Raw genomic sequence first — 19,357 nt, 5'->3', positions numbered from 1 at the left:
ACAGCCTCCAAAACAATACAGAGAAACCCTGTCTCGAAAAACCAAAAAATAAAAAAAATAAATAAAAATAAATAACTGCCACACTAGCCAGAGAGAGGCTTATGCTGGTATCCTAACACTTGGGAGGTGAAGGGTTAGGGAGCAATAGCTCTGGAATACATGAGCTTGCATTTAAAAGCAAAGTCAAAGCAGCACCCTGAGCTGTGCGGGGTGCGATATACGGCCATTGGGTGCAGCCCACCCCCTCTGCCTGTTCAAGCCTCACTCGCCAGAGTTTGGGTCTCCTAATACCTCACTGCTGCCCCTCAGGCTCTAACACCACTCAGAATTCTAGATTTGGAGCTTTCTGATTACCAGAGCATCCCTGGGCCCACTTTCCTGCGCTGGGGACTTGCAGAGCCCAGTTCTCCCGCTTCAGAAGTGAGGAAGGAGTTGGGGCTCTCGAAGACCCAAGGGCTCTGGAGTTGGACCACCTTGCCAAGAGTGTGGCCATGCTGCCCTCGGAGGAAGGACAGGACCCAGGAGGGGTCAGAGAGAATGGATGTGCCCACGAGAACAGCCCTGTCGGTTCAGAGCAGCAGCCAGCTCTGTCCAGTGTCTCTGGGCCTCCTGCTGCCCAGCCTGCATAAGGGCAGGAGCATGGATGATGCGGGCCCCAGTCTGTTGGGATTCAGACTGCGATGTGAGCTGAGGGCTTGCTTCTCCATGCCCCCAAGGGACACAGACAGGGAACGTTTCTCAGTCAACCTAGGGCTTTGTGGGAAAGTTTTCCCTCTCCTTGTGGTAAAGGGTGAGAAGTGTGGACTCTGAGAGGCAGAGGAACCCCGAGACCACCCTTGGGAAGAGTCACCTCATTAACCTCCACACCTAGGGCCCTCATGGCCGTGCTCCTCCTGGAACTGCTTAGGTGAGGTCAGGTCAGGGCCCCGGACACCAGCAGGGGAATGTCCCAGGTAAGGGCAAACCTGATGTCACACGCCTTCAAAGATAAGATATTGCTCCTGGTATAAAAAAGAGAACCGCCACTCACTCCTACCAGTGTCTCCTTGCTGTCACAGCTTCTAATCCACACATGCGAGAAGACTTGTTTTAAGTTAGGCAGATGAGACAGCAGTGCATTTAAAGCCACAAGTACAAGGCCAGCCTAGGCTACCTGGTGAGGCAGCGGGGGCAGGGGGGAGAAGAAGGGAGCAGGAAAGAAGACAGAAGGAGGGAAGAATGAGGGAGCGCCATCCCCAACACTGCAGGAAGAGAAAAGAGGGCTTTGGGCAGTGCTAGCGAATTGTTTCCTGTCTAATGTCCCCAGCTGCATGCATGTACTGGCCCTGTGAGGTCAGCTGCCAGCGGCCAGGGTCTTGCTATGAAACACCATTTGTTAAGGGGGCAACCTTTGCTTGTTTATGTCGTAGAATTGGTGCTAATTTCTAGCATTGGCTGCCCACCTGCTGTGTGGAGGTTGTCATCAACAGCCCGGTAAGATTGAACATTTATTAGACCTATTTTACAGATGAGAAAACCGAGGCAAGCAAAATCAAAGTCAGCCCTGGCTGGTCACCCAAGCATGGAGGAGGAGGGGGAGGGGGATGGTGGGAGGGGTGGCAGAGCTATCGGGAAGCTCGGGTGTTGGGTGAGTCCTGTTGGTCTCTGAACCTAAGGATGTGTGACCCAGGGGGCCAACAAGCCAGAGTAAGGCGTGCTGGTGGCATCTTCTTTGGCTTTAGGGCCGGCGGGCATGAGGCACCGGAGTATCCCCTTCAGCAAACAGCTTGAGGGAGAAATCCAGGGCCGGAGCAGCCTGGGTCAGCATCCCCAACGAGATTACGTCAATGTGGGTCCCACAGAACTGGGGGAGGTTGCCCAGGGTGACGCCCCCACTGGCTTCCACGGCCACACTGGGGAACTTGGCTTTAAGTGCAGCCGCTGTGGGGTGCAGATCCTGTAAGATGCAAGCCAAGGAGAGGTGAGGGCCCCACCCTCCCACCCCATCCTCCCACCCTCCCACCCCCCTCCCCATCCCCCCACCCTCCCACCCCAGCCCTGCCCGGAGTTCGGATCCATCTCACCTCAGGCTTGAAGTTGTCCAGCAGAACCAGATCGGCCCCAGCCTCAGCTGCCTGCAAGGCCTCCTTCAGGCTGCTGCATTCCACCTCTACCTTCAGGGCGAAATCCGCTGCCTGCCGGGCCCTTAGCACGGCCTGCGGGGACACAGACAGAGGGTAGGGTTGGCTCTGGACCCTGGGGAGACCGGAGAGCTGGACACGCAAGACGGAAGTCGACCTCCCCCGTTTACAGATGGCATTCCTGGCCCGGGGATCACTTGTCACCGGGCAGTGGCTGGAAGGAGGGTGAGAGCGAGCGGGCCAGCGTGGGAACGGTGGCTCACCCAGGCACTCACCTTCTCCACGCTGCCGGCTGCCGTCACGTGGTTGTCTTTCACCATCACCAGCCCTCCCAAGTCATAGCGGTGGCCTGCAGCCCCGCCTATCAGGAGCCCGTACTTCTCCACCAGTCGGAACCCCGGGGTGGTCTTCCTCGTGCCCGCCACGTGCCCGTTCCAGCCGGTGCTCCTGGCGGCCTCCACGGCCGTCGCAGCGACGCTGGCAATCCCACTGCAGCGGGCCAGGGTGTTAAGGGCCACCCGCTCCCCCAGCAGCAGGTGGTGGGCAGGTCCCCTGACTTCTGCCACCTTGACCACAGGCACCAGCTTCGATCCCTCCGGGAGGAACCACGACACCTGGCAGTTGAGTCGGGTAAAGATGGCATCGAAGAAAGGTCGTCCGGCCAGAACCCCCGGGGATTTGGCCCACAGTGCAGCCTGTGCAGGAGCCGACCCAGTGACCCGGGCTGCGAAATTGAGGCCGGGGCAGTCTTCGTGCAGCCAGCTGTCTGCCAGGGCTGCCAGGGTTGTAGCGGGTAGCAGGAGCTGCAGGCCTGGGGGCGCACCAGAGAGACACCGTTAGGTTTGCACTCCCTAACTTGTAGCCAGAGGTGACACCAAAATATTCAACAACATGGTCAGTAGGGCGCTAGCCACTCAGGGTGGAGTCTCAGAGCTGTCAGAGTAAATAAAAATGCCCTGCACGTAGCTAAACTTAAACTTTCTACAAGCACCAAAGAGTTTCATAAGGAAGCCGGGTGTGGTGCAGGCCTGCAGCCCCACACTCTGGAAGGCTGAGGGGGAGGGCCTCACCAGACCTCATCTCAAAATAGCAACAACACTAGCTAATCAAAGGTAGACACAGGGCGTCCGCCCCTTCCTATCAAACCACGCCTCCTTTTTGTAAATTTGCTCTACATTTATTGTGTCTGAGTGTGGTGTGTGTGTGTGTATGTGTGGTGTGTGTGTATGTGTGTGTGTGTGGTGTGTGTGTATGTGTGGTGTGTGTGTGTATGTGTGGTGTGTGTGTGGTGTGTGTGGTGTGTGTGTGTGTGTGTGTGTGTGTGTGGTGTGTGTGTATGTGTGTGTATATGTGTGGTGTGTGTGTCTGTGTGGTGTGTGTGTATGTGTGGTGTGTGTGTATGTGGTGTGTATGTGTGGTGTGTGTGTGGTGTGTGTGTGTGTGGTGTGTGTGTGTGGTGTGTATGTGTGTGGTGTATATTGTGTGGTGTATTATGGCCTGTGATGTGCATGGTGTGTGTGTGAGTGTGGTGTGTGTGGTGTGTGTGTATGTGTGTGTGTATGTGTGTGTGGTGTGTGTGTGGTGTGTGTGTGTATGTGTGTGTATATGTGTGGTGTGTGTGTATGTGTGGTGTGTGTGTATGTGGTGTGTATGTGTGTGGTGCATATTGTGGGCATATGTATGGCGTGTGGTGTGTGTGTGGTGTGTGTGTGTGGTGTATGTGTGGTGTATGTGTGTGTGTGTTATGTGTGTATGTGTGTGTGTATGGTGTATGTGTGGTGTGTGTGTGTTTATGTGGTGTGTGTGGTATATATTGTGGGCGTATGTATGGCGTGTGATGTGTGTGGCATATATGTATGTGGTGTATGCGTGTGTGAGTGTGGTGTGTGTGTGTGTGGTGTGTGCATACAGCGTCATTGCTTTTCAGTGGAGGTCAAGGATAACCTCCTTGCAAGAGCTAGTTTTCTGAAGCCTGTCGGCCTGGGCTCTAATGCAGCTTGTGGAGCTTGGCAGCAGGCCCCTTTATCCACTAACGCATCTCCCAGCATTCACCCTGTCTCTAACTTTAGGTGACTTACAGTTAACAACATGAGACGAGTCTCCTGACACACTTGAGTCCGCAGCCTTACTAACGTCACACACCTTCCCCTCCAGGGTTAAAGCTCTGGACCCGGAGCAGCAGCCTCCCCCCCGCCCTGTCCCTGCCACGCCCTTCTGCTTTCTGTTAGGGAATCTGAGTGTGTAGGCACTCGGGGCATTTTTCTGCACAGTGCGTCCCAGGTGACACATTTAACAACTTGTAAGCAACCATGACCTGCTATCTGAAATTCAAATGTGTAACTTGGGGTCTTGTGTTTTTATGTATCAAACCTACTGTTGGGTCCAAAGCTATTTAGACGTGGCTTGCTTAGGTAGCCCAGGATAGCCCAGTCATCCCACCTCCTTAGTGTCAGGGGTTGCAGACATGCACCACCAAGGCCCTCTGTATTTAACAGCAAGGGCAACTATGCAGACCTGGAGGTCCCGCCTCCACTGCATCCATCCGCGTTGCCGAGGATTGGCTACTTATGCCCGAAGCCCTCCAGCAGGCTGTGAACTTCTGTCTTTTGTTTCCTGGCTTTGTCTTGAACACCTAGGACTTTATTCTTGTGGGGATCTAAGCCAGGGCCTTGGGCTTCCAGAAAGTGCTCTACCCCCCAGCACCACACACAGCCAAGCACCAAGTATCACAAAGCTGGATGTTCAGGACCACGGAGAGGCAGATCGGCTGAGAGCACACGGCAGCAAGGCGGTCGCAGGTTGGGAGCCAGATGCCTTAGCGCGGCTGCAAACTAGGCTCGGCTATGTGCTGTTCCAGAGACGGAAGCAGGGAATAAGGAGTAGAGACATGGTATCTCTAAGTCTTTCACCTCCATTGAACGGCATCAACCAAATTCCTTTCAGCCGTTAGTGCGGCACAATCTGACCACTGCAGAGACAGACCCAGACACGATGCAACAGTGCCACCTGCCGGTCTGTAGAAGAGCTGCGACACTCACCCAAAGTGTCTGGTTCCCTCTCAACTCCCGCCCCCGCCCCACCCCCTCTCCTTCACCCCTGCTGCCCTGGAACTCCTTATGTGGACCAGGCTGGCCTCGAACTCACAGAGATCCGCCTGCCTCTGCCTCCCGAGTGCTGGGATTAAAGGCGTGCGCCACCAACGCCGCCCTGCTGTCTTTGACAACTCTGCCACTGTGGAGACTCTAGTTCACGCCACTGCACCTGCCACTCTCTTCCCTGTACGTGCTCCCCACGGTTGTTTAGACGGGGCTCCTGACGGGGTGAGGGGGCTCCTGACGGGGTGAGGGGGCTCCTGACCGGGTGAGGGGGTGAGGGGGCTCCTGACCGGGTGAGGGGGTGAGGGGGCTCCTGACCGGGTGAGGGGTGAGGGGGCTCCTGACCGGGTGAGGGGGTGAGGGGGTGAGGGGCTCCTGACGGGGTGAGGGGGCTCCTGACCGGGTGACGGGGTGACGGGGTGAGGGGGCTCCTGGCGGGGTGAGGGGGCTCCTGATGGGGTGAGGGGGCTCCTGACGGGGTGAGGGGGCTCCTGACGGGGTGAGGGGGCTCCTGACCGGGTGAGGGGGCTCCTGATGGGGTGAGGGGGCTCCTGACCGGGTGACGGGGTGACGGGGTGAGGGGGCTCCTGGCGGGGTGAGGGGGCTCCTGACCGGGTGACGGGGTGACGGGGTGAGGGGGCTCCTGGCGGGGTGAGGGGGCTCCTGATGGGGTGAGGGGGCTCCTGATGGGGTGAGGGGGCTCCTGACGGGGTGAGGGGGCTCCTGACCGGGTGAGGGGGCTCCTGATGGGGTGAGGGGGCTCCTGATGGGGTGAGGGGGCTCCTGACGGGGTGAGGGGGCTCCTGACCGGGTGAGGGGGCTCCTGACGGGGTGAGGGGGTGAGGGGGCTCCTGACGGGGTGAGGGGGCTCCTGATGGGGTGAGGGGCTCCTGACGGGGTGAGGGGGCTCCTGATGGGGTGAGGGGGCTCCTGACGGGGTGAGGGGGCTCCTGACGGGGTGAGGGGTGAGGGGGCTCCTGACGGGGTGAGGGGCTCCTGATGGGGTGAGGGGGCTCCTGACGGGGTGAGGGGGCTCCTGATGGGGTGAGGGGGCTCCTGACGGGGTGAGGGGGCTCCTGATGGGGTGAGGGGGCTCCTGACGGGGTGAGGGGGCTCTGACGGGGTGAGGGGGCTCCTGACGGGGTGAGGGGGCTCCTGACCGGGTGACGGGGTGACGGGGTGAGGGGGCTCCTGACCGGGTGACGGGGTGACGGGGTGAGGGGGCTCCTGACGGGGTGAGGGGGCTCCTGACCGGGTGAGGGGGCGACGGGGATGGGACAGTGTCCTCCTGACACTCCCAGGCCTCAGCCTGGCTCGCTGGGCTTTGCACCTGGCCTCGCAATCCCTCCCGTTGCTCCGGTCACCATTCTCTCAGATCTTTCCACAGACTCCTGCGAGGCCAGGAGGTCCCAGCAATCTGCACCACGCTCCTGTCCAGGCTTCTGCTATATTCCAGTTGCCTGGCCCAGGTGAGGCTCAGGCCTGTAGCTCCAGCATGGGGGAGGGTAAGGCAGGAGGATTTCAACAAGCTCAGGCCAGCCTGGTCTACAGTTACTTCCAAAACAGCCGGGGCTACTGTGTAAAACTGCCTCAAAAACAAACAAACAAACAAAGCAACCAAATGCCCAGTGTGCTGAGCTGTACAAATGATCCGGGCAGCGGAGACGCACACCTTTAATCCCAGCACTCAGGAGGCAGAGGAAGGCGGAGCTGAGTTCAAAGCCAACCTAGTCTACAGAACGAGTTTCTTCAGGACAGCCAGACTTCACTGAGAAACCCCATCTACAAAAAGAAAGAGGGGGGAGGGGAGGAAGGAGAAGGAGAAGGAAGAAAAGAAACAAATGTGTAAAAATGGCCGAATACTGACGGTTCTCACTGCTGTAACAATGTGCAGAGGCAGGCACGCCCTCAGAGGGGCCTCCTGGTGGAGAGACTCGGCGCACAGACTCCGGGGCGTGACCTGAGTTCCCGTACTGCCTCGGCCTCTTTCAGCTCAGGCACAGCTCAGCCTCCCGTGGTCTGTAAGAGGATGACGATGCAGAGAGCCTGGACGCCAGGCAAACAGCGGGTGTGGCTGAAGCATCCCGCACGTGAGGCGGGTGCTGAGGTGGCCGTGTGTTCCTGAGAAGGGCGAGCATCCCGCACGTGTGGCGGGTGCTGAGGTGGCCGTGCGTTCCTGAGAAGGGCGAGCATCCCGCACGTGAGGCGGGTGCTGAGGTGGCCGTGCGTTCCTGAGAAGGGCGAGCATCCCGCACGTGAGGCGGGTGCTGAGGTGGCCGTGCGTTCCTGAGAAGGGCGAGCCGCGTTTGCCAGGCAGAGGTGACTGGGGTCGGACTCCGGGGAAGCGGGGAGCGGGCCAGAGTGTAAGGTTGACAGTTTAGCTTGGGAACCTGGGCCGATCCCAGGAACCGCACCGAGTGGGAGAGAAGTGCTGTGATTATGTTCTTTTCTAGAAAGGTCACCAACTGAAGGCAGAGCGGGAGACGAGGCCGAGGCAGCCAACAACAGCGGTAAAGCTCGGCTGCGGCCCAGGAAGGGAGCGCAGGGGCCAGGTGAGGAGAGTGCTCCTGAGGTGGAGACTGGCGGGGCCTGAGGAGAGTGCTCCTGAGGTGGAGACTGGCAGGGCCTGAGGAGAGTGCTCCTGAGGTGGAGACTGGCGGGGCCTGAGGAGAGTGCTCCTGAGGTGGAGACTGGCAGGGCCTGAGGAGAGTGCTCCTGAGGTGGAGACTGGCAGGGCCAGGGGAGGAGAGTGCTCCTGAGGTGGAGACTGGCAGGGCCTGGGGAGAGTGCTCCTGAGGTGGAGACTGTGCTCCTGAGGTGGAGACTGGCGGGGCCTGAGGAGAGTGCTCCTGAGGTGGAGACTGGCAGGGCCAGGGGAGGAGAGTGCTCCTGAGGTGGAGACTGGCGGGGCCAGGTGAGGAGAGTGCTCCTGAGGTGGAGACTGGCAGGGCCTGGGGAGAGTGCTCCTGAGGTGGAGACTGGCGCCGGCAGAGGTGTTGAAGCCCCGGGTTTGTGTTTGAGTGGACGAACGCAGACAGCAGGACTCACCCAGCAGGGGAGACCTGTGGCCGACAGCCTCCGGGGGCAGTGGGGAGGACATGGGGCTCTGGTGAGGGGGCACCACAGAGCGCTGCCTCATCTCCGCCTCCCCGCACCGACCGTTTCTGAAAGTGGAGGGTGCTGAGTGGCGAGGCTTCGAGGCAGCGCAACCGGGAGGGGAGCCGGGCGGCTTTCTGCAGGTGGTGACGTCGATGCCCGCGAGAAACATGAACGGTGTACCCACAGAGGAGGCAGGAGGCTCTGTCCCCAAGAGGCAGGGGAGGGAGGAACAGCAAGACCGCGGGGTCTGAGCTCAGCAAGGGCGGAGGTCAGGCAGAGGTGTGTCTGAGAGCACCGAGGAGAGTCAAGGGCGGAAACAGTGCGTGGGCAGGAGACTGGAAGACAAAGCGGGTCGGTGGACCCGGCCTCGGGACTAAGAGGCCTTGGCTAAGCAGCCTGGGGGTTGTGTGAAGGTCACAGTCACACTGGGAGGTGAGGCGTGGAGGCGCTGAGCTGAGCAAGGGCGCTCGCCCGCCCGGAGCAGCCTGGCTGGGGCCCAGACTGCATCAGAAGCTGGGCTGGGGGATCCCAGGTGTCTAGGTGTTCCACGTGCCCCTCACACCCCGGCGCAGACTGACACATCTGAAGGTTAAAAGCAGTGCTCAGAGTCAGCGAGATGGCGGACGGTAAAGGTGCCTAGACTGATGACCTGAGTCTCATGCTGCGACCCACATGGAGAAAGAAAGAACTGATTCTCAAAGCTGTCCTCTCGACCTCCACGCGTACACACACACACATACACATACAGAGAGAGAGAGAGAGAGAGAGAGAGAGAGAGAGAGAGAGAGAGAGAGAGAGAGAGAGAGAGAGAGAGAGAGAGAGAGAGAGAGAGAGAGAGAGAGAGAGAGAGAGAGAGAGAGAGAGAGAGAGAGAGAGAGAGAGAGAGAGAGAGGATAAAACGCAGCAGCGTAAGAACTGGCTGGTGCAGATCCTGGCTGGGCTCACTTCCCAGGCTCAGAGGGGTGAGGGTGGCATCTATGTTCACTGCAGCACTGTTCAAATATCTCTAAGTCATGGAGTCAGCCCCAGTGCCCATCAACAAGATAGATGAAGAAAACATGGTGTAAGGAAGCCTTAGCCTCAAAGAAAAACAAAATCTCACCATTTGCAGGAGAATGGTTAGAACTGGAAATGGTACTAAGACAGACATTACATGTGTCCTCTCAGATGTGGAGTCTAGACTGAAAAATAAAGCCACGGCAGTAGAAGGAAGCTGTCTGGAGGAGATGGGGACTAGCAGGAGGACGAGAAGGACAAGGGGGTGATGGTGAAGACCAAAGCACGCTGCAGTCATGTATGAAACTATCGTACAAATAACATGCTAGTAAACATGAATGGAAACTGGGAGAAATAAAAACAAAGATGCAAGAATGGGCGTGGTGTCACCTGCCTTTAATCCCGGAATTTGGGAGGCAGAGGCAGGTGGACCTCTGGGGCTCATCCCTACAGAGGAGTCTCCAGCTGGAGGGGCAGTTCAGTGGGAGAGCACCAGTGCCCACCCCCAAGAGGCAATGCCGAAAGCCAGTGTTTAAACTGATGGCATAAATCAGGAATTTGGGAAACCTGGGAAGGAGGATCAGAAGTTTGAACCCAGCCAGGAAAGGTGGCACACACCATTAAACACAGCACTTAAGACACAGCAGCAGGTGGATCTGTGTGAGTTCCAGACCATCTGGGGCTACATAACAAGACCTATGACTCAACGAAACAAAACAGCAACAACAAAAAGTTTGAGCCTAGGGCAGTGAAATAGCTCATCTGGGAGAGATGCCTGTCACCAAGTTTAACCAACTGAGTTCCATCCCAGGACCCTACAAGATAAAAGGAGAAGCCCACTCCTATCCTGTAATGTGCACACCCAAATAAATAAGTAGATATAATTTTTAAAATTAGCTGGGCATGGTGGAGCACATCTTTAATCCCTGCCCTCAGGAGGCAGAGGCTGGCGGATCTCTGTGAGTTTGAGGCCAGCCTGGTCTATATAGCAAGTTCCAGGACAGCCAAGGACATGTAGAGAGACAATGTCTCAAAAAATAAAATATAAATTACAATTAAAAAATATTAAAAATTTGGCTGGTGGTGGCACACACCTTTAATCCCAACACTTGGGAGGTCAGAGGCAGGCGGATCTCTGTGAATTCAAGGCCAGACTAGTTCCAGGACAGCTAGGGCTGTCTTGAAAAACAAACAAACAAAAAGTATATATACATATGAAAACACCAGTGCTTGTGCACTAGGATGCCATCTGACTCCGCTGATATACATACATACATACATACATACATACATACATATACATATATACATATGAAAACTCCAGTGCTTATGCACTAGGATGCCATCTGACTCCACTGATATACATACATACATACATATATACATGTGAAAACACCAGTGCTTGTGCACTAGGATGCCATCTGACTCCGCTGATATACATACATACATACATACATATATACATGTGAAAACACCAGTGCTTGTGCACTAGGATGCCATCTGACTCCGCTGATATACATACATACATATACAGACATACATACATATACATATATACCTATGAAAACTCCAGTGCTTATGCACTAGGATGCCATCTGACTCTGCTGATATAAAAACCTGGGAAAGACGAGCTGAGACTGAGTTGGCTTAGGATAAGGAAGGTGCTCAACTCACTGGCATTACTAAACTCACTGACTTACATATGGAAGTGAACAGGAACCAGCGTTGTGACCAAAGTCACATTCTCCAATGGCACCAGGAAGACAACACTCAGGATGCAGGAAAGCCCAGGAGAGGTGGTGCAAACCCCAGCACCCCTGAGGCTGAGGCATGAAGAGAGCTTGAGGCCAGCCTGGGATGCTGAGTGAGACCCTGTCACGAGGGAGGAGGAGGAGGAGGAGGGGAGGGGAGGAGGGAGAGGGGAGGGGAGGAGGGGGAGGGGAGGGGAGGGGAGGGGAGGAAGACCAAGAGCAGCTGAGTCTAGGTGCATTCACCTTCTTACCACTATGGTTTGAGCCAAGGCCCCTCACTTGCCGGATAAGCACCCATCACTAAGCTGCACCCATTCCTTACTTCAGGGATTTTTTCGGTGGTTTCATCACACAGGTCTGATGGGCTATTACCTCATTCTTCAGGCTTGTCCTTTCCCAAGCTGAGAGCAATGGAAGTTCTCAGCTTCTTTCTGTCGCCCCTCCCAAGAGGCTTCCAGTGCCAGGAAACTCAGATGGATAAAGGACTGGGTTGGGAGACTGAATATGAGAACAAAAGATTTTTCTAGTCCTCCCATGACGTAGGGTTGCAAGAATAAGATGGCCAGGAACCAAAACACACATTTCCTATTCTAGCTTTCTAAAGGTTTATTTTGTGTATGGTATGAGTGTTTTATTCTGTATGTGTGTGTTCACTACATGTGGGCCCTCAGAGGCCAGAAGGTATTGCATCCTGGAACCGTCCGGAGTCACAGACAGTTGTGAGCCACTCTGTGGGCTCTGGGAAGTGAACCCCAGTCCTCTGCAAGAGCAGCCAGTGCTGAGCTGTGCCTGCATGGCCTGTGTTTCTTGCACAACAGAATTAATGGAGAACTGTGCAAAATGTTGATCCCCAAACCCTGGGGGGGGGGACTGGAGGGCAGAATTAGGGTACCCTGTGGAATGTGCAGCATGAATCTAGTTGTTAGCAGAGTTTCTCAATCTGGGAGGGTCAGTCACCACCACACTGGTACCGCTATACCAGGGCACTGACTGTGTGCTGTCATGGGTCCTACCCACAGTCCTCCACATGACACAGCTTTCGGGTTTATAGATGGAAAATTGAGGCCGGGAAAGGGAAACTTCCTAAAGAGGGACGAGGTTGGAGCACGAAAGAGAGGGATGAGGTTGGAGCACCAGAGGGATGAGGTTGGAGCATCAGAGGGATGAGGTTGGAGCACCAGAGGGATGAGGTTGGAGCACCAGAGGGACGAGGTTGGAGCACCAGAGGGACGAGGTTGGAGCACCAGAGGGATGAGGTTGGAGCACGAGAAAAGAAAGGGATGAGGTTGGAGCACCAGAGGGACGAGGTTGGAGCACGAGAGGCAGCAATTGCTCTTCTCTCTCCACAATGAGTGCTTTCAGGAGAACCCAGCTGCACCAGCCCCCAGACTTCCCCCGTGCAGACAGCTTCGAGATGAGAGGACTTGGTTGCCTGGTGTAGGGCACACTGTTCACACTATTTCCACTTGGGGGAATAAACAAACACATCTGGTGTTCTTTAAGCCCCATTGGCTAACATTTCCAACAAAAGGGATTCCCAAGAGTGGTTCTGAATATCCAGGCTCTCCTAATTAGCAGCTGCCCCTGGAAGGCACTAACTCAGAGGGAAGTTGAGCTTCAGGGGGAGGTTCAGGAGGTGGCAGAGCCCTTGCTGGTGCAGTGAGCTGCCTGGTGGGGACAGCTGTCAGCCCAACTGATTGCAGTCCTTGCTGTGTTGCCATGGAGAAGTCCTTGTCATGGAGAAGTTTCTCCTGGGTACCTGGACTGCCTAGAGGACAATTTTACCCAGCTGTAAACCTCACCTCTCAAGGGATTCCTTTTTAATTGATTTTCTGGGGTGAATAAAACTGATAAAATTGACATGGCAGGGATGGGGTGGAGTGCTTGCCTGACATACAGGTTGTCCTGGGTCCTGTCTCAGGCACATCTGTAATTCCAGCAGTATTCAGAGATGGGGCAGGAGGATCAGAAGTTCAAGGTCACCCTCTGCAGGGTAGAGGGTTTGAAGCCAGCCTTGACTATATGAGACAGTTTCAGGTGTGGCGGTATAAACATGTAACTAGCTACTACAGACAACAGGATGGGAGAAGCTCATGTTCAAGGCCAGCCTGGACCATCAGTGGGATCTTCATGTGAGGTTTAGATTTAAATACAAGGTGAGAGGGCCTCTGACCAGAGCCTGGGGCAGTCTCCCTCCTGGAGACCTGCTCCTCTGACCGGTCCTGAACTTCAGCATGAGCTTCCCAGGAAATCCTAAATTTTTGCAGATCATTATTTCAGTAGTGTCACAGCCCAGAGAAGACACAAATGTCTCCTTCAGGTGTCTCCATTCTGACCTTGGGAGACGGGCCAGGAGTAAAGCGCTTGCTGTGGAAGCATGAAGATCCCCAGAACCCACAAATAACACACATGGAAAAGCAAGGTAAGGTGAGTGGCTCCTGTGGAAACACCTGCCATTAACCTTTGACCTTCACACGTAGGCTCACCTCCTCTGAGTCCTGCCTGCAGTCACCTTGGGTCCCAGGAAAGTCAGAAATGTGTAGACAGGACCCAAACAGCCTCAAGCAATGGACCCTACAGGTGAGCCACCCACCAAGGCCACTGTCTGTGGCCCTGAGGCTGCACCACAACAGGAGCTGTCCTCTGAGGGAACCAGAGTGCTCTCGAGAGCACTTCTTCTGGTCAGAAAAGAGAAAAGGGTGGACCAGACCACGAGCTGTATCAGTACAGAGTTCTTCAAGCGACACCCAAGATTCCAGGACTTTGCTCCCAGCCTGAAGTGTGAGTCGGGGACATCTGAATTGCAACCCTGACTCTACCCCATGCTCCCTTGGGCTCTCTGAAAGTGAGTGTCATCACAGGGGGACAGTTGTGAGGGCAAGGGGACAATTCACATCTGTGTCTAAGACCAGGCCTGGCCACCAGCCTCAGGACTCAGGACTCCATCTCAGCTTTGTTCTTCCTTGTGCTTATTTGTTGGTTCATTCAAAAAACACCAGGTGGAGACAGAGGCTAGTCTACACTGCAACTTCCTGATTCAAAAAACACCAGGTGGAGACAGAGGCTAGTCTACACTGCAACTTCCTGATTCAATAAACACCAGGTGGAGACAGAGGCTAGTCTACACTGCAACTTCCAGACAAGTTCTTTCCATTGCCCCCCCTCAACAGAAATGACTTCCAAAGGGGACCCAGTAAAGCCCCCTATACCAAGTGCTGAAATGGTGAAACGGCACACACTTGGACGGTGAAGAAAGATTTGTTCATGGAGAATGAGGGCAAAGGTGAGGCTGCAAAATGCTGGCTCTGAAACTAGGTTAGACTTTGACCGGGAAGAATGCTCAACAGCAGAGACAGACAGGGAGGCCGCGGGCATCCGGGAGAGGCGGCAGACACTGTAGATAATGGTTCCGTCCTGAGAAAGGAGCAAGGGAAAAGGCTGAGTCGTGAATGAGCCAGGCTGAACTGGACTTGGAGGAGAGCGCAGAAGTGGGCTCTGCTCACTGGGCGACAATGAAGACTGGCATTTCCATATTTAAGGACCAGGGAGATGGCTCGGTGGGCAAAGGCGCTTGCCTTCAAATTTGATGCTTTATCCCAGAGCCCATGTGACAGGAGAGAAGTTGTCCTCTGACTTCCACTTCGTGGTACATGCTTGCCCACACACAGACATACAGGGTTCTTGGTTAGAAAGCCATTGAAAGGGCTTTGGCAAGAGGCAGTGAACCAGAATACACTGTGACAGCTGGGCATGCTTCTCAAGGTCACAGGGACAGTGCTCAGCCACTAGGATGCTCACATGGGCTCAGCTGTACTCACTCCGTGGCCCAGTATAACCACTTGGCCTTTGTCTACTGGCTTCCAGCAGCTTCTGCCGCACTCTGGACTGGTCCCTTTGCTTCCCTGGCTCCCAGCCTGGGCCTACTCCCTTTCCTTGTTTACCCTCTCCTGACTTATTTCACACAGGTCACTGACCCTCCCCGACCTTCTGCTTGAGCCCAGAGTCAAGCATCAGATATCACACGTGTGAGGAAGAGCAGTGTACCAGAACCTTGAGGCTAGGATGCTCCGAAGGGGCAAAGAAAAAAGAAAGGACCACGGATGTAACTCCAGAGGGCAGTGAGCAGGTACTGTGAGTCTGACACACTAAACATGGACATGGAGAGTCCAGCTTCCAGAAGTGAACCTAATCTCTCAGGAGGCAGAGGCAGGTGGATCTGTGAGCTCGAGGCCAGCCTGGTCTAGAGAGTGAGTTCCAGGATAGCCAGGGTTACACAGAGAAACCCTGTCTCAAACAACAAAAAGTGCAGGGGCAGAGTTGAGAGACCCTCACTAGCCTGCTTCTGGGTACCCAGGCCTTCTTGATGGTCTTTAACACTACAGTCCTTAGGGAAGAAGGCACTGTTTTTAATTTACCAACAAGGAAACTTAGCACCGTGAGACTGAGTATCCTAGTCCAGGTGGCATAGCTGCCTGGTGGAAGGGATGGAACCTTACAGAAGTGACTCTGAGGTCACCTCTATGCTCTGTTCTAGGGGGGCCATGGAGATGTCCTGGAACATCTGTGTGTGTGTGTGTGTGCGCACACTAGCGTGCATGTGTAGACCAGAGATTGACAAACTTGTGTATTTTTCTTCTTTTTTTATTTTTCAAGACAGGGTCTTGCTATGTAGCTCTTGCTACCCTGGAACTCATTATGTAGACCAGGCTGGCCTCAAACTCACAGAGATCTGTCTGCCTCTGCCTCCCAAGTGCTGGGATTAAAGGTGTGCACCACTATGCCTGGTCAATGACTAGTGCATTTTCCACTTTTTTTAAAGACTGGCTCTCTCACCGATTGAACCTGGAACTCACACACTGGCTAAACTGTTTGGCCACTGAGCTCAAAATCCCCTCCCCCACACAGACTCACACACACATTCACACGCGCACACACACACACACACACACACACACACACACTGTAAGGATTGCAGATCAGCTTTTGTGTGGATCCTGGGGAATCTGAAATCAGTTCTTTGTTCTGGTGAGGCAATTTACCCACCAAGCCATCTTTCTAGACCCTATCCTTGAAGTTTTGAGGTTTTAAACTATTCTTAAAACTTTGGGTCTGGGGCCTGGTGTGGTGCACACACCTGCAAAGTCAGCACTTGGGAAGCTGAGGCAGGAGGATCATAAGTTCAAGGTCATTCTGGGCTACAAAGGGAGTGTCAGGCCATTTGAGATGTGAATTTAGACCCTGGAGACATGGCCCTGAGTATCAGTGAGGCCGGAGAGATGGCTCTGAGGTTAAGTGCATACTGATCTTGCAGAGGATCCAAATTCTGTTCCTAGCACACACATCAGGTGGGAATCCAATGCCCATGACTACTGAGCACCCCCAAACATGTGCACATACCTCCTGCCGTATATACACAGAATTTAAATTAGCAAAAATAAACATTACAAGATAGCCTATCTTAAAAATAAATGAAGCCAGGCATGCACCTTTAATCTCAGCTCTTGGGAGGCAGATGCAGGTGTTGCTGAGTGTTGGAGCCCAGCTAGGGCTACATTGTGACACCCTGGCTCAAAACTAAATGAATAATCAGGCCAGAAAGACAGCTCAGGAGGCCCATGAGATCCATCCCCAGAAATATGCAAAAATGGACGGGGAGAACAGCGTCTGAGGAGGTGACCTCTGACCTCCATGCTGTGACTTGTGACACCCGTCATGCACTCACACAATCATGACAAGTTCAAATAATAAATTTAGAAACCTGGATATGATGTAAATTATCACTATAAACCCCTTTCTCAGGAGGGGAAAAAAAGAATGCATGGCTGTTTTCTCAGAATTTCTTATCCATGTTATCATGCCCTCCCTGGACGTAAAGAACTCGTCCCTCCAAGGACTAGCCTGGACATCTGCAAAGCTGGCTGAGTTTTCCTGCAGTCCTGCAACGTCTTCCAGATGCAGAAACCCAAGATCCTACAGGGTAAATAACTTCCCAGAGTCCCCACAGCTGTGAATAGCCCTCAAACCCAGGTCATGTTATTTTAGAAGGGGAAGGCAGACCAGGCATAGTGTGGATCCCAGCACTTAGGAGGCGGAGCCAGGTTGGGAGGTGGAGCCAGGCAAACATAAGTTTGAAGCCAGCCTGATCTGCACAGGGTGCTCCAGGGACGCTAGCCAGAGCTACAAATCCAGAGCAGGCTCCACAGTCAAAGCAGAGGAGGTGTAAACCAGGATGAAGGGCACAGGATGGGAAAGGAATCAAAGGACTCAAGTATCAGTTGCATACAGGCCAGTATGGAACACAGAGTCTCATGCACAATAAGCAAATGCTGGACCCCTGAGCGGCCCCTCAGCCCCGATGCTATTGCCATTTTTACAGATGCAAGAAAAAGAGGCTGTGAGGATGTAGAGGTCTCCCGTTGTCCTGCAGCCTGTCCTTGCTGCACTCTGGACTCAACAGGCGCTCTGACTCCCAAGCCTGACTCCTACGGCCTGAACACAGGCTCGGACTTCATCCCTCCCCCACCTTGCAGGGATGAGGCAGGACTTTGCCTCTGCTTCTCTTGACAGAGTCCAGGACTGTTCCCCTTTCCAGGTTCCCACTACCTGTCCATTTGCCCCAGCACCCCGACCTTCTCCATTCCATTCCCCAGCTTCATCCCTTACAGCGCAACACAGAAGGAACGGAGAAGCAAGAGGACTCTGGGGACTCGGCCAAGTAGAGAGCCGTGGGCCTGCGAAGAAGGTCTGGGGGAGACCAGAGGGGAAAGGGGTCTTTAGAGAAGAGAGTGGGACAGATGACTGGAATCAGAGAGGGACAGGCAGTAGGGATGCGGGAGACAGGGACACAAAGCGAGACTTATGTCACCTTCAGGGTCCATGGTGACTGGAAGCAGCCGGTCAGTGTGTCCACCACTGTTCAGATCAATGTTCCCTGAGGCTGGGGGTGGGGCTGCCACAGAGAGTGGGGAGGGGCGGAGCTGGGCTAGTCCTCCCGGAGAAGCCTCTGGGTCCTCCTCCGGGACCCTCACTGAGCCAGTCACCTTGTGAACCTCAAGGTCAGGAAGAAGTGCTCACCTGTGAGATTTAGACAGTCTGCCTCGTCTGGCACCAAACAGGCTCTGGTTTCTCCCACTTCCGGTCCTCCTAGAGTTCACTCAGAGTGCATGGCTATGAATGCCGGACCTCACTCTCCCGTGAGGGCCAGTAAGCTTCGTTAGTGGTGCACTGATGGTTCTTAGACCTGCAGTCAAATCCCAATTCCACCCCCTATCCCAACCCCTGGGAGTGGGTCTCACTGTGGAAGTCCCCCTGCCTGTGCCCCTGCGTCCATGCTAGGAACAGAGCATACACCACCACATCCGGGCCATTCTCTTTATTTCAAATACCTTCTCGTGTCTCAGGGTTTTTTGTTTTTGTTTTTGTTTAAGCTATAAAACGGAACGCTAGTCAAGGAAGAGTGTATGTGAGGGACATTTGAAAAGGAACCCCATAGAAGTCTCCAGACCCCTCCTTTCCTCTTCCTGAGAGTCGCAGTTTGAATGTGTCTCTCCAAAGCCAGTGTGTTCAAAACTCATCCCCAAATTTATACGACTGAGGCATCTGGAAGTGGGGTCTTAGGCCGTAAGGGTGACAGTGGAGACTGTGGCACCAGTGGCTTCAGAGGGCAGAGCAACACTGCGTGTCTCCCTCATGCATGGCTCCTGGCTGTAAATCTTTCGTTGTGTGTGTTTAACCTAGAGTACACATGTGAGCCAGAAAACTACAGATGGATCACAAGGGTGGACACCTCGGGGCTGAGTCAGTAAATACAGGAAAAATTAAAGGAGAGAGGGCCATCCTGGGGGTGGAAAGGTTCAAGCCTGGGGTTAGGAATGAGGTGTTAGTGGAAGGTTTAGCCAAAATGAAGGGTATAAGAAAAAGCTCTAAGGAAACCTATGATCTTCCAACTCAAGAAAAAACTATTAGTGGAGACAGTAGGACACTGATGACTTGAAATCAGAGAGGAGATAAACTCAGGGTTTAAGTGGGGATAAGGAATTCAGGACAGGAGAGGGCAGGAAATTGGGCTAGCCAAAATTAAGAATATATGAAGAAGCTTTACGGAAATCCACTGGTTTAAAAGCTATTTTTAAATTGAAAAAATATACATATTGTTTTCTTGCTTGTTTGTTTGTTTGTTTGACACAGAGTTTCTCTGTGTAGTCCTGGCTGTCCTGGAACTTACTTTGTAGATGAGGCTGGCCTTAAACTCACATATCTGCCTGCCTCTGCCTCCCAAATGCTGGGATTAAGGTAT

The 19,357-nt window shown here is 54.2% G+C and overlaps 1 protein-coding gene across 1 annotated transcript; it reads right to left on the bottom strand.

The window, feature by feature from the left end:
* Nucleotides 1–1,474: 1,474 nt before the first annotated feature.
* On the bottom strand, nt 1,475–18,127 carry Qprt (quinolinate phosphoribosyltransferase). The gene is made up of 4 exons (XM_013120027.3): nt 17,927–18,127; nt 2,396–2,931; nt 2,064–2,195; nt 1,475–1,936 (listed from the first exon to the last, which is right to left on the bottom strand). The coding sequence occupies exons 1-4, from the start codon at nt 17,937–17,939 to the stop codon at nt 1,718–1,720; spliced, it is 900 nt and encodes a 299-aa protein (XP_012975481.1). The 5' UTR covers nt 17,940–18,127; the 3' UTR covers nt 1,475–1,717.
* Nucleotides 18,128–19,357: the final 1,230 nt, after the last annotated feature.

This window comes from Mesocricetus auratus, unplaced genomic scaffold (genome assembly GCF_017639785.1).
Source record: "Mesocricetus auratus isolate SY011 unplaced genomic scaffold, BCM_Maur_2.0 Super-Scaffold_4256, whole genome shotgun sequence".
NCBI classification, from domain to species: Eukaryota; Metazoa; Chordata; class Mammalia; order Rodentia; family Cricetidae; genus Mesocricetus; species Mesocricetus auratus.
The sequence above is the reverse complement of the archived record's forward strand: the minus strand, read 5'-3'. Positions and strand labels throughout refer to the sequence as shown.

Bases quoted from the DNA above. Each gene is read 5' to 3' on its own strand.
- Qprt (XM_013120027.3), bottom strand. The intron at 2,196-2,395 runs GTGAGTGCCTGG...GTGTCCCCGCAG, and splicing joins CAGCCGGCAGCGTGGAGAAG to GCCGTGCTAAGGGCCCGGCA. The intron at 1,937-2,063 runs GTGAGATGGATC...TGCATCTTACAG, and splicing joins TGGACAACTTCAAGCCTGAG to GATCTGCACCCCACAGCGGC.